General features: G+C 43.7%; 1 protein-coding gene across 1 annotated transcript; it reads left to right on the plus strand.

The window, feature by feature from the left end:
• The first annotated feature begins 9,894 nt into the window (after positions 1–9,894).
• LOC128411611 (uncharacterized) lies at positions 9,895–10,995 on the plus strand. The gene is made up of 2 exons (XM_053384048.1): positions 9,895–10,871; positions 10,915–10,995. The coding sequence occupies exons 1-2, from the start codon at positions 9,926–9,928 to the stop codon at positions 10,944–10,946; spliced, it is 978 nt and encodes a 325-aa protein (XP_053240023.1). The 5' UTR covers positions 9,895–9,925; the 3' UTR covers positions 10,947–10,995.
• Positions 10,996–12,891: the final 1,896 nt, after the last annotated feature.

A 12,891-nucleotide genomic window follows, 5' to 3' on the forward strand; every position in this document is an offset into this window, starting at 1 on the left:
AAGAGCTTTTCTGTTTGAGCAAACATACCAGTTGCCATTGTAGATACAATTTTAGTATTGATGAGGGGGCTGCTGAGGGAGGGGCATGCCCACACAATTCTGTCGTCCCCTTTTGCTTTTTTTGTTATATTAGTTTTGGCATTTTGGTTTTTGTAACACATCCGCGGCAGCCATTCTGCAATCGGCAACTTATTCACACTGTAAACATTCCAGATGCTGGCCACTTGGCCCTTTGCAGACCCAAGAACCTCACTAGGGAACGGTGGAGTCCAGAGACTTCTGCATCCCTCCTTCCAGAATACCCCCCCGGCAGCCTTTTGAAGCATGGAGGTACAGGATCCGCAGAGAGTACGCAGAGGCCTTGAGGATCCCAACACGTCATCTTGCCAACTATCTAAATGCCCCAGACCGATCTCTATCATTTGACAGTATCTAATGCAGTCTTTTCCAAACAATACACAGTGCCATCACAGCAGTAGGGAACCTGGTGGAACCTGGTGATGTGACTGAACAAGAGACAAACACTGGCTCCCTTGGCCTGAAAAGCAAGATGAGCGTCGCAACCCCATAGTCGTCTTTGACTGGACTTAACCATCCAGGGGTCCTTTACCTTTTTTACCTTGAGGCCCACTGGCCTGTCACCTGGTTTAGCTGGCCAGTCGAAATTGTTCCCGGGGTGTGGCCACTGTTGCATGCTGACAGAGCATGTTCTCCTTCATGGAGAGCACGTGTTGCGGTGGGGTTTAACAAGACATCCCACTGTTGCTGGGCAGGTAAAGGTAGTTGGTCACCATTGCGATTGGGCTCCCTTTGTCTTTGGGGAGAATTTGATGTCCCCCAGGCCACCCCAATAACTCACACTTCACACATCAATTTTTGTTTAAGGTTTTTGGCATGAATTTGGCCACAACTTTATTTAAATACACACACGTGAGTGGTTGCTTAGGCATTGGTTACGACTATCTGTCCTTGCCCCAGGGACAGAACTGACTTCCGGATTCCAGTGGAAGCCAGTCCGGGAGAACCATATTGGGGAGAAATGAAGCTGGGCATCAGTCCCTCATCTCTCACTCTCATTCCCCCTGGGGCTTGCACGGCCCAAGTCCGATGCCAGGGACAAGGACGAAAAGAATGGCAAGCCCCTGGATTCCTTTAATGGAATTCCCTTCCGCACCACCATTGGAGGGGTAGGCACTTACCCCTCCACCAACCAATTTTAACCAATGCCTAACCGCCAACCTTACAAGTTGTGACAATTTGCTACGCAGTAGGCAAAAACCAAATGGCAATAGCCAATCAGCCAAATGGACAAAATTCCTACCAGGCCCCTGCCCCAAGGCAGATGACCCCATGACAGGCATAGCAAGGTCAGAGGACAACGAACCCCCCCTTTTCAGGGAGGGTGGGCGGGTGATCCGGTGCACGCAGCCCAAGAGAAGGCCCCAGGCTGCGAGCCCTGTATTTAAGACCTCTGACCCATCCCACACTTTAGCAACATAACATTCTCCCCAGCAACACTCCTTGCCCAATCACAGCATGTGGCCAATTTGCCCAACAACTGTGGGGTGGCCTTTTTGGCCCCCACCGCAACATGTGCTCTCTATTATGGAGAATACGCTTTGCCGTTTTGTGATTGACAGCCAAGAATTCTTATATTCCCTGCGTGCAACGTTGAGCTTCCTCTTTTCGCTGCGTGCTTCGGATCACCCGCCCTCCCTCCCTAATGTTAGGCTGTTTGCTTGACCTTGCTATGCCTGTCATGGGGTCGTCTGCTTTTGGAGGAGGGGCCTGGTAGGAATTTTGTCCATCTGGCTGATTGGCTGGTGCCATTTGGTTTTTGCCTACTGCGCAGCAAATCGTCACAACTTCTAAGGTTGCGGTTAGGCATTAGTTTTATGAATTGGTTGGTGGAGGGGCATGGATTGGCTGTGCCTGCCCCTCCAATGCTGCTGCTGCAAGGGTATTCCGTTAAAGGAATCCAGGGGCTCGCCATTCTTTTGTCCAAACCTCTGTCAAGGGGTTAGGGCCATGCAAGAGCCCCTGGGAGCATTTGGGGAGAGGTGAGGCATGGTACCCAGCTCCATCTTTCTCCCCAAAATGTTTTCCCTTTTTGACTTTTGTGGACATACGAATGTCAGTCTGTCCCTGGGTGGGGTCAGATAGTCGCAACCAATGCCTAAGCAACCACTCATATTTTTGTATTTTAATAAAGTTGTGGCCAAAATTATGCCAAAAACCTTAAACAAAAATTCTGTGTGAATTGTGTTTTATTGGGGTGGCTTGGGGACCTCGACACACAACTTCTAGGAGCCACAGGGGAGAGTGGACTCATGCAGGGGTGGACAGCCAAGTTAACTTGCCCCAAGCCTTGGAGGACCTGCCAGACTTACCCTTGTCATGTCAAGAATGCCCTCTGCCTCCCAGCCGCATTGGGCTTCAGACAAGCTATGCACGGGCTTGGGTGAGAGCTTAGGGCAGGGTGGGAACAAAGGGTGGGCAAACAACCCCAGAAGGAGCACAATGTGTCCCCTTGAAGTATTCCTACATTTGACATTATGCTTATCTCCATGGATTTAATCATAGCTCTTGAATCTCTAACCCTTCTAAAGCAATTGTTCAGATGAACGTTCACAACGAATCTGCAAGGCACACAGATCAACACAACGTGACATTGTAATAAAACCACTTCTGCTGGGATGAAGGGCAGCGGAAGACGTGCAATTAATTCAATAGGGAAACTTGAAGGGGACGTAATGGAAACAAAAGAAACCAGCTCTTAGGAAGGCAGAGAAAAGGTTTCAGTTCACAAAGCAGAAAAGTTGAGAGAGTTCATTCACCGTTACACTGCTTTTTCGGCCATGAAAAAAGCATACTTTGGACTGAAATCCTGTAACACTTCCTTGGGAGTCAGGTCCATTGAACTTGGTGGGACTTACCTCTGAAAAGAAATGCATAGGGAGCTGTAACTAACCTGTGGTCCTCAAATTGTTGCTGGACTACATCTCTCATCATCCCTGACCTTTGCTCATTCTGACTATGGCAGTGTTTTCATGCTTTGCTGGACAAACCATGCTATAAACATCCCATGTGTTGAGGTACAGCTATACCAAAGGAGCAGAGATGATTATTTATGTATGCAACAACAGCAGCGTGGATACTACTGGCCCAGAGATGGAAAGGAGATAAAGTCCCAACCAGAGACAAATGGATGATGAAGATGTTGGACTATGCCAAAATGGCAAAATTGACCGGGAAAATCAGAAACCAGGAAAAGAAGAATTTTAAGAAGGAATGGGAAAATGTTACAATGTATCTGAAAGAACACTGTAAACAACTAAAAACTTTGGCAGGATTTGAGTAACCCTTGTAATGTATTAAAAATTAAGGTAAAAATTTAAGAAAAATAGAGAAAATAGGCGAAGCAGTTGAAATAAGATGGACAATGAGATCACACTAGACAAGAGTTTCAAAAAGCATGGGGGAAATGCAGAGAATACTTCACAAAACAGTGCACTAAAATACATACCTAGACTTGTTTCGATTAATGTCTATAGGAGACTTTGTGGATATTTAAGTTATAATTAGAAAAATCTTAATAATAAAGGAAACAGTTTATAAGAAGTAAATAAGGAAGCCAGATACAGGATAAAGGAAGTCTTTTATTTGGTTGTTTGTATTGTTGTATGTTATGCTCACTGTGTGTTATGTTCATGTTTAATGAGGGTGGATTTGTGTTTTGGGGGAGGGGTTGTGATATGTTGTAAATAAAATTCCAATAAAAAGAAAGAAAGAAATAAGATGGACAATGGTAACCATGGAAGGGCAGAGGGAATTTAGGGAATCCTAAATGAGGATGTTAGTGTTTAATGTTTGAATTTAAATTTGTAACGTAAAACTTAATAAAAAAGATTTAAAAATAAATAAACATCCCATGCGTTGAGCATAGGTTTGGATATTGATGGTGGTGGCAGAGAGTATGGGCTGCTGCTAAAGCCCTCAGACATACAAGGATGCATAGATATAAACTCCAACTTACACTGCAGGGATTCAAGCAGATCTCCGGTTTGTGGCAATCATAATTTAAATGGGGATAGATTTCTTATGATGTCGGCTGCTCATTTCCATCTGTAGAAATTCTTAATGTTTGGAAGCAATTTTTCGTGCAGAGCACGGCCCCTGTGGAACAAATCATAATGATGCAAATGAATAAAGCTGTCTCAGATGCTCAGAGTGGCAAGAGAGAGAAGAGCCCAAAAAACCTACAAGTCAATATGAATCTTATAACTAGAGAAGCTTGTAACTCCAGAGGAAAGCCAGGCCGAGAACGTGCTAGTGGTTTACACTGGGAACGGTTAGAGACTCCATGTGACAGGAAGGAGATGAGAAAGGGAGAGGAAGAGACTCAAATGACATGTTTTATCACCAGTACAGTGGTACCTTGGTTCTCAAACTTAATCCGTTCCAGAAGTCCATTCCAAAACTAAGGTGCGCTTTCCCATAGAAAGTAATGCAAAATGGATTAATCCATTCCAGACTTTTAAAAACAACCTCTAAAACAACAATTTAGGGATGCAGGTGGTGCTGTGGGTTAAACCACAGGGCCTAGGGCTTGCCGATCAGGTCAGCGGTTCGAATCCCCGCGATGGGGTGAGCTCCCGTTGCTCAGTCCCTGCTCCTGCCAACCTAGCAGTTCGAAAGCACGTCAAAGTGCAAGTAGATAAATAGGTACCGCTTTGGCGGGAAGGTAAACGGCGTTTCCGTGCGCTGCTCCGGTTCACCAGAAGCGGCCTAGTCATTCTGGCCACATGACCCGGAAGCTGTACGCCGGCTCCCTCGGCCAATAAAGCGAGATGAGAGCCGCAACCCCAGAGTTGGCCACGACTGGACCTAATGGTCAGGGGTCCCTTTACCTTTACCTTTACCTTTAAAACAACAATTTAACACGAATTTTGCTATATAACGAGACATTGATCCATAAAATGAAAGAATTAATCAAAGTACAGTGGTACCTCAGGATACAGACGCTTCAGGTTACAGACGCTTCAGGTTACAGACTCCGCTAACCCAGAAATAGTACCTCAGGTTAAGAACTTTGCTTCAGGATGAGAACAGAAATCGTGCAGCGGCAGAGCAGCAGCAGCGGGGGGGGGGGGCATTAGCTAAAGTGGTACCTCAGGTTAAGAACAGTTTCAGGTTAACAACGGACCTCCAGAATGAATTAAGTTCTTAACCTGAGGTACCACTGTACTGTATTATAAAATAAATAAGACAGTATTGTATATGATAAAAAATTTAAAATAAAATAAAATTCTTACCTGCACTGATGATAGCCACTGTTTGGATGGGGGGGCTTTTCTCCATTTCCGCAGTCACACAATCAATCAATCAGTAGCTGAACTGGGTTCCAAACAGTCAGAAAAACAAATTAACCGAAAAAGCCTCAAAAACACAAACACACAATAAATAGCAAAAACAAAAGCTTCAAACTTAATCAGTTTTGGAAGTCCATTTGACTTCTGAATTTTTTAAAAACCAAGGCGCAGCTTCTGATTGGGGCAGGGTGCCCTGGAAACAATAGCTGACAGCCACATTGGATGTTCAGCTTCCAAAAAACATTTGAAAACTGGAAGACTTACTTCCGGGTTTTCAGCATTTGAGAACCAAGGCACCACTGTATTCTTTTTCACCCATCAATGTATTACATGCCATTAAAACATTTTCTGGGAAGCGTATTGAAAGCAATGTTTTATACACCTTACATTCTCCTTGTTATGTACTGCAGTTCTCACCCTGGGCCAGCGGGGGATACTGTAGATAGTTATGCAAACGAAGGATCGAAAGTGACGTTCAGCGATTGGATAGTTTGTATGCAAATGAAGGATCGAAAGTGACGTTCAGTGATTGGATAGTTTTAGAAAGTTGCTACAGTTACGTTGTTCTGGAGCTCTATATAAGCAGGCTGACTGAGCTCTTCAGTTCAGTTCTGTTCTGGCCTCTGAATAAACAAGAGCTGTTTGAAGAATCGCTGTGTCGTCTGATATGTTCACCCACAACTTAACACTCCTTATGCATTTCTTTTATATATATTATTATGTGCATCTGTAACTTCTCTGCAGGGAGAAAATCATTTAGGGGAGAAAATCATTTGAGTGGGAAAAGTTTGAACATTAAAAATCTGCACTATTTGCATTCTATTTGTGTCCAATCTCATTGCTTTACGAATCCTCCGCCCTTACAATTATGTGTACATATATCCACAAACAGAGCATAATATTTCATGCATCTGATAAAGTGGACCCTAATCTGCAAAATTTATGACATAATACATTTCTTAGTCTTGCTACTAGACTCTGTTGTCTTTCCATGATTCACTGGAATTCAGAATGAAAAAGTATCAGTTTCAGAATAAGACATTATTATTATTAACTTTTCATTGCTATTCTTGAATCATTGATGGATGTTACAATAATGAGTTTCCTGGCATTTTAATCTACATTCTAATGCTCAGCTTGTTTCATTCTGTAATTAGGTTTAAATGATACACAGCATTTCAATGTCTGTTTCCTATTCTGGCCTTTCTCATTAGCTTCAGGATAGAACTGACTACAGTTTTCTAAATCTGTTGGATGAAAACCAATCTGCATATCTCTACAACACTGGAAAGGGCAAAAAGGGGCTAATTCAATTGGGTTGTTGTTGAAAATGAGCTTGTTGTTTTGTTGTTATTCTCTTTTATTTATAACTCACCTTTTATCATGGAAACATGTGGTTTTCAGGCAGTTAATTACCTTTCCAGACACTGACCTAGATAGGTTTTACCAATATGGTGGCTTTTGACTTTCTAGTGAAGATAACTGGCACTCAATAAATGCTCATGTTATGACTGCAGAGTTCTTGGTCAATTCTGTGTCCAGGGCAGCTGTCTACCAGCTCCATCTGGTATGCTAGCTGAGACCCTACCTGCCCGCAGACTCTCACCAGAGTGGTGCATGCTCTGGCTATCTCCCGCCTGGACTACTGCAATGCGCTCTAAGTGGGCTGCCTTTGAAGGTGACTTGGAAACTACAACTAATCCAGAATGCAGCCGCTGGACTGGTGACTGGGAGTGGCCAGAGAGACCATATAACACTGGTCCTGAAAGACCTACATTGGCTCCCAGTATGTTTGCGAGCACAATTTAAAAAGTGGCGCCCACCCTGTGGAATGCCCTCCCATCAGATGTCAAGGAAATAAACAACAATCTGACTTTTAGAAGACATCTGAGGGCAGCTCTGTTTAGAGAAGTTTTCTATGTCTGATGCTTTATCATATTTTTAATATTTTGTTGGAAGCCGCCCAGAGTGGCTGGGGAAACCCAGCCAGATGGGTGGGGTATAAATAATAAATTATTATTATTATTATTATTATTATTATTATTATTATTATTATTAACTCTTGTGCTAATTTTGCTCGGGGTGATGGGTGGTTTTCAGGCACTGTCCCCTTGGAACTCATGACTGACACTACTTATGGGTATACAAAGAAAGATAAATTGTTCTATTAACGCAGAGTACAGTGGTACCTTGGTTTACGAACTTAATCCGTTCCAGAAGTCCATTCTTAAACCAAAGCATTCTTAAACCAAGGCGTGCTTTCCCATTGCTGTGGGGGACTCAATTTACAAATGGAACACACTCAACAGGAAGCAAAACATGTTCTACTTCCAAGGGAAAGTTCACAAACCAAAACACCTACTACTGGGTTTGCAGCATGCTTAATCCAAGTTGTTCATAAACTAAGCTGTTCTTAAACCAAGGTACCACTGTACCTAAATGTGCAGGTGCTGTGCCACACCCCACACCTCCTGAACCACCTCCTCACTCTAAACAAGATGTACATTTCTGAGCTGGTGTTTTGATGGGTACTTCAACCATACCCCTTTAGCCCTGATGCCACCACAGATAATATTTGTCTGAATACCTCACCCCTAGCATTGCTAAATAATAGGCATGTGGCATAATACAACTATTGTATTAAACGGAAACAACAAACAAGTGGTTGATGATTACAGTGTACATAGGGTTTCAGTCTTTGTCGTTTTTGTTACTCTATTACCTATGCAACAATGGCTTCTATAATAATGCTCCTATGTACATTTAACTGAGACAAAGCCCACTGAAGGTGTGTGTGTGTTACTTTTGGCCTATGAGAGAATGAGGCATCTGATCATAGCCTGCATTTTAATCAAGGCTTATATTTTGATCAGATTCCTGTATTCTAAAAATGACCTTAAAGAAATATATATTTGTAAATGTTTGTATCTCTCATGCCAGGCAGAAACCATACTCTGGCAGCTGTTTATCTTCTTGATCAAGGGCCCCCCTGATCTATAGCAGTGTCTCAGGGTTGTAAAAGGAAATTACAGGCTAGGAGCAAAAGGTCACACTGACCATACAAATTATAGAATACAATCAAGGTTGCAAAAACACAATTAAATAGTAATAATTATTGTGCCTCCCATTAAACTTGAGCCACATCTTCCTAAGGTTAAAAGGGCAAAGAAACAGCAACTAGACTAGGCAAAGCAGATCTCTGAAACTGCTTTGAAGTTCCCTTTCTTTAAAAAAAACACTATATGAAATATTGGCTTAAATGTAATTATGCAAAGGATTTAGAAAGTAAGAAATCATAGAATCATAGAAGAGTTGGAATAGACCACGAGGGCCATTGAGTCCAGACCCCTGCCAAGCAAGAAAAACACCATCAGAGCACTCCTGACATATGGTTGTCAAGCCTCTGCTTGATGACCTCCAAAGAAGGAGATCTTTCATTGATAATGTGTGGGAAGGTGAACAAAAAGATCTGTTCAGATAAAATTAGCCACCATCTGTTTTGGAGTGAATAGGGCAATAGGGCAAAAGATGAAATGTTAGTTAAGGCGCCTAGTCTGGGCAAAAGGTTATCTGGTAATTAAGGTGCCTGGTCGAGGTAAATGTAAGATATATGACTACATATTTGCCAATTATAAATAGAAGGAAATATAGCTCTTTGTCTCCCATAAAAGGTAATAGGAAATGGGTGTATCTTTTATGATTGGTTCTAGCAAACAGCCAATAGGAATTTTAACCAGGCTGATTGGACAGAGGCAGCCAAAGGAGGAGCAAGGGGGCTGAGCTGAGGGAATATAAGTGCTGGCCATAATGGCAGGAGGCCAGGCCAGAGCTTGGTAACCATATACCACTGTGCCTCTTATTTATTTGTCCGACAAATAAATTATTATTTTAATTTCTCTATTGCTGCGTTGAATATTTCATTCCAGCTAAGCGTTAACCACAAGCAGGGTGCTACATTTTATGGTGCCTCTGTGACTCGGATAAGTGGTCTGCTGGAACGCAGCCCCTTCACCTTACTGGGCAGGGTACAAGAGGGAGGACCACTAACTGCTTACCCAGCGCGCACTGGAACATTTTTTCCAGGGGAACGCAGAAGTCTCGTCTGTCTGATACCCTGCCCACCGACGGCGACGGACCGGGGGTAACCAGAGAAATAAACTGGGAACCAGCTAAGGGTAAGTGCACAAAGGGTTTGGCCCTCCAATTAATTAGGAGGAAGAGAAGTCCTGATCAAACTTCTGCGTCTCAGTAAGGGGAAACTGAGTACGCTACATGGCTGGGTACATCAGATGGTGATCTGATGTAGGGAAAGGGAAAGGTTGGGAGGTAGAGTGTGGTGAAGTATCCAGCGCATTGTATGTGTGAGAAAGTACAATCTGTAAGTGTGGAGTGGGTACTACTTCGTTTCTCAGTAAGGCGAGTGTGTGAGTGACTGAGTGGATACTTCACAGGCCCATATAATGGGAGTTGGAGGTTCAAAGGGGGGAAATACACCTCTTGAATGTATGTTAAATAATTTTAAGAAAGCCTTCTCAGGAGCATATGGAGTCAAAATGAAGCCAGAGCGCTTGAGAACGTTATGTGAATTAGAGTGGCCGAAACAAAATACTGAATGGCCATCTCAGGGAACCTTTGATATAAATTTAGTAAGCAAACTTTGGTCTAACATCGCCAAAGAAACTGGAGGGTGCCCAGAACAATTTTCATATATAGATTCTTGGCTGAGCACATTAAATAAAAATCCTCCATGGATAAGGGAATGCAAAGTCCAACGATGCAAATTATTGGCTGTAAAAGCCGAAGCTAGGAAAGGAATCTTGCCAAATAAACTCAAACCCATTTTTGAGGGACCAGAGGAAGAGGTGCTTCCACCTCCACCCTATGCTCCACATCGAAGGGAGCCTAATCCAAATACTCCACCAGTTGTAACCCCAAGGCAAGAAAGTGGAATGAATAATGGGGGTGGAGTCACAGAACTTGATTCCTTGATAGATTATGATAAATATCTTCAGGAGGCCTTGGAGTCCTATAATAAAGCCCAAGCAGAAGTGGTTATTCCACCTGTGAGTCCCAGTAGAACTCCATCTACAGTCTCCTTTAGTGGAACAACCAATTGCCCACCCCAAACCCCTGTACATCCAAGTCCTAGAGAATTATTACAGAAGTTACAGGGAGACCTTGATCGGTCAGCAAGCAATACAGCAAGGCGTATAAAGCTGCTAAAAGAACGCCTTGGGACAGATACCATCCCCTATGATTTGAGGCCCCTAGAGCAAAGCGAAGAGAAAGGTCACGTAGTAGCCCCTCTTAGAAGAGTATTTGATGCACTTGAGGAGCCTGTGCTGGTTAACGGGCAACCCAGACCACGGCCACCTCGAACTTCGACCCTCCAGTACATTCCATTCACAACTACGGATCTGATGAATTGGAAAACACACACCCCATCTTTCGCAGAAAAACCTCAGGCTATGATGGACTTGGTGACTTCAATAGTAAATACTCATAGTCCTACTTGGACAGATTGCCGCCAACTCCTGAATACTCTGTTCACCACTGAGGAAAGGAGAGACATAATTGAAAAGGCACAGATATATTTGCGTGAGCAGGCCAGAGTGGGAAATATTTTTAATATTGCCCGTCATCTCCAGGATAACTTTCCTTTGGAAGATCCTAATTGGGATCCAAACAATGCAATTCACCTGGCCAGGCTTACCACCTACCGCCAGACGCTTGTGCAAGGTATCCGCAGGGCATGCCAGAAGCCCACTAATATGTCTAAAGTCTCAGAAGTAGAACAGAAACCTAATGAGAGTCCGGGAGACTTTTTAGAGAGGCTGCAGGAAGCCTATCGTATATGGACTCCTTTTGACCCTGAAGCCCCTGAAAACAGCAGAATGATTACTGCTACTTTTGTGGCCCAGTGCGCTTCTGACATTCGTAAGAAAATTCAGAAATCAGAAGGATGGGAAGGGATGCTGATGAGCCAAATTACGGCCATTGCACGCCGAGTTTATCGGAATAGGGATGAGGCTGAGAAACAAGAGAAGAAGAAGTGGCAGAAGGAAAAGATGGTAATGCTGGCCACAGCAGTGATGTGTTACCCATAACACTGTTTCGTGTTCAGTGTGCACCCACAAAAGACTTAAGTTGTCACCTTTTGAGCTCCTGTATGGGAGGCCGCCCTCCTTTGTTCAGGATATTCCAGCTGACCTCAAACAAATAGGAGACCATGTGACACAGGGACAAGTGCAATCTCTCTCCCGTGTTTTTGTCTCTCTCCCGTGTTTTTTTTGTTGTTGTTTATCTTAACAGGTGGGCCCTCAAGCACACGCCGTGCAGCATTGCCGAGCCGATTCATCAGTTCCAGGCTGGCGATAGCGTATGGGTGAAAGAGTGGAAACGCGATCCACTTGCACCTAAGTGGCGTGGACCTTACACCATCTTGCTCTCTACTCCAACAGCGGTGAAGGTAGCTGAGGTGACCCCCTGGATTCATCACTCCCGTTTGAAGAAGTCCGAAGGCAGTTGGACGTGCAAAGGTGACCCCTCTAATCCTTTAAAACTGACTCTCTCCAAAAACCCCTGTATCTAGCCCTACGGGGAATGGGCTAGGTCACGGGCAACATTAGACGACTGGCCTGCTGCAGCCACAACCTGGAAGCTGGCTGACCTGCGCACGCCTGAAGCTTGAGGAGCGTCTGAACCAGCGATTGTGAACGGGAAGATTCTCTTATACAATTGATTGACTGCCCCCCCCCCCTGTGGAACAATTATCAGAGATATTACTCATTGGGGATCCTTGGGATATATGTTTTGGTCTTGGTGGTTCCCCATTTCTGTCACTGGGGGAATTATATTAGGGCTAATATTTTTTTGTTATCACAATAAGGTAATCTTTTGTGGAAGGAATGCATATACTAGATATCAACATGATTTTATTACTAATCCTGATCCCTTGGGAAGGGGGAGGGTCCTTGAATCTGACCAAATTTGCTAAATATGGATTCCACCATAACCACAATATGTGGGTAGGCTTAGCTGAGATGGTAGCCAATGTTACAAATAGGACCAATTGCCTTGTTTGCTCTCTTGGGCCAGATGATTCAGAGGGAGGTATGCCCTTATTACCAATACCATTAAATGCCATTGGTATGGTAAGCGAAATGCCACACCAAACAGAAGTACAGAATTTCCCCGGATGGAACTCAACTAAACCAATACGAGTTATACCTGTACAAGGGGAATTCTGTGTACATAAATCATCAGAGGCAGCTGATTCTACCATGATAGGCTCTTCTCATTGCCACTATACTTGGGATTATATTAAGAATAGTCAAACCTGGGCAAACGGTACTACCTATCGAACTCGGAATACCTTGCCCTGTGCACCTCCTTTTATTCATGCATGGAAAATGGTGTGGAACATAACTGTGACAGAAAAAGGCAATCTAACATACTGCACTGTGAACTCTGTACCCCTTTTGATATTTCGCCTTATGCACTCCACGTACCAAAAACC

This window comes from Podarcis raffonei, chromosome 3, assembly GCF_027172205.1.
Source record: "Podarcis raffonei isolate rPodRaf1 chromosome 3, rPodRaf1.pri, whole genome shotgun sequence".
Taxonomy (NCBI): Eukaryota; Metazoa; Chordata; class Lepidosauria; order Squamata; family Lacertidae; genus Podarcis; species Podarcis raffonei.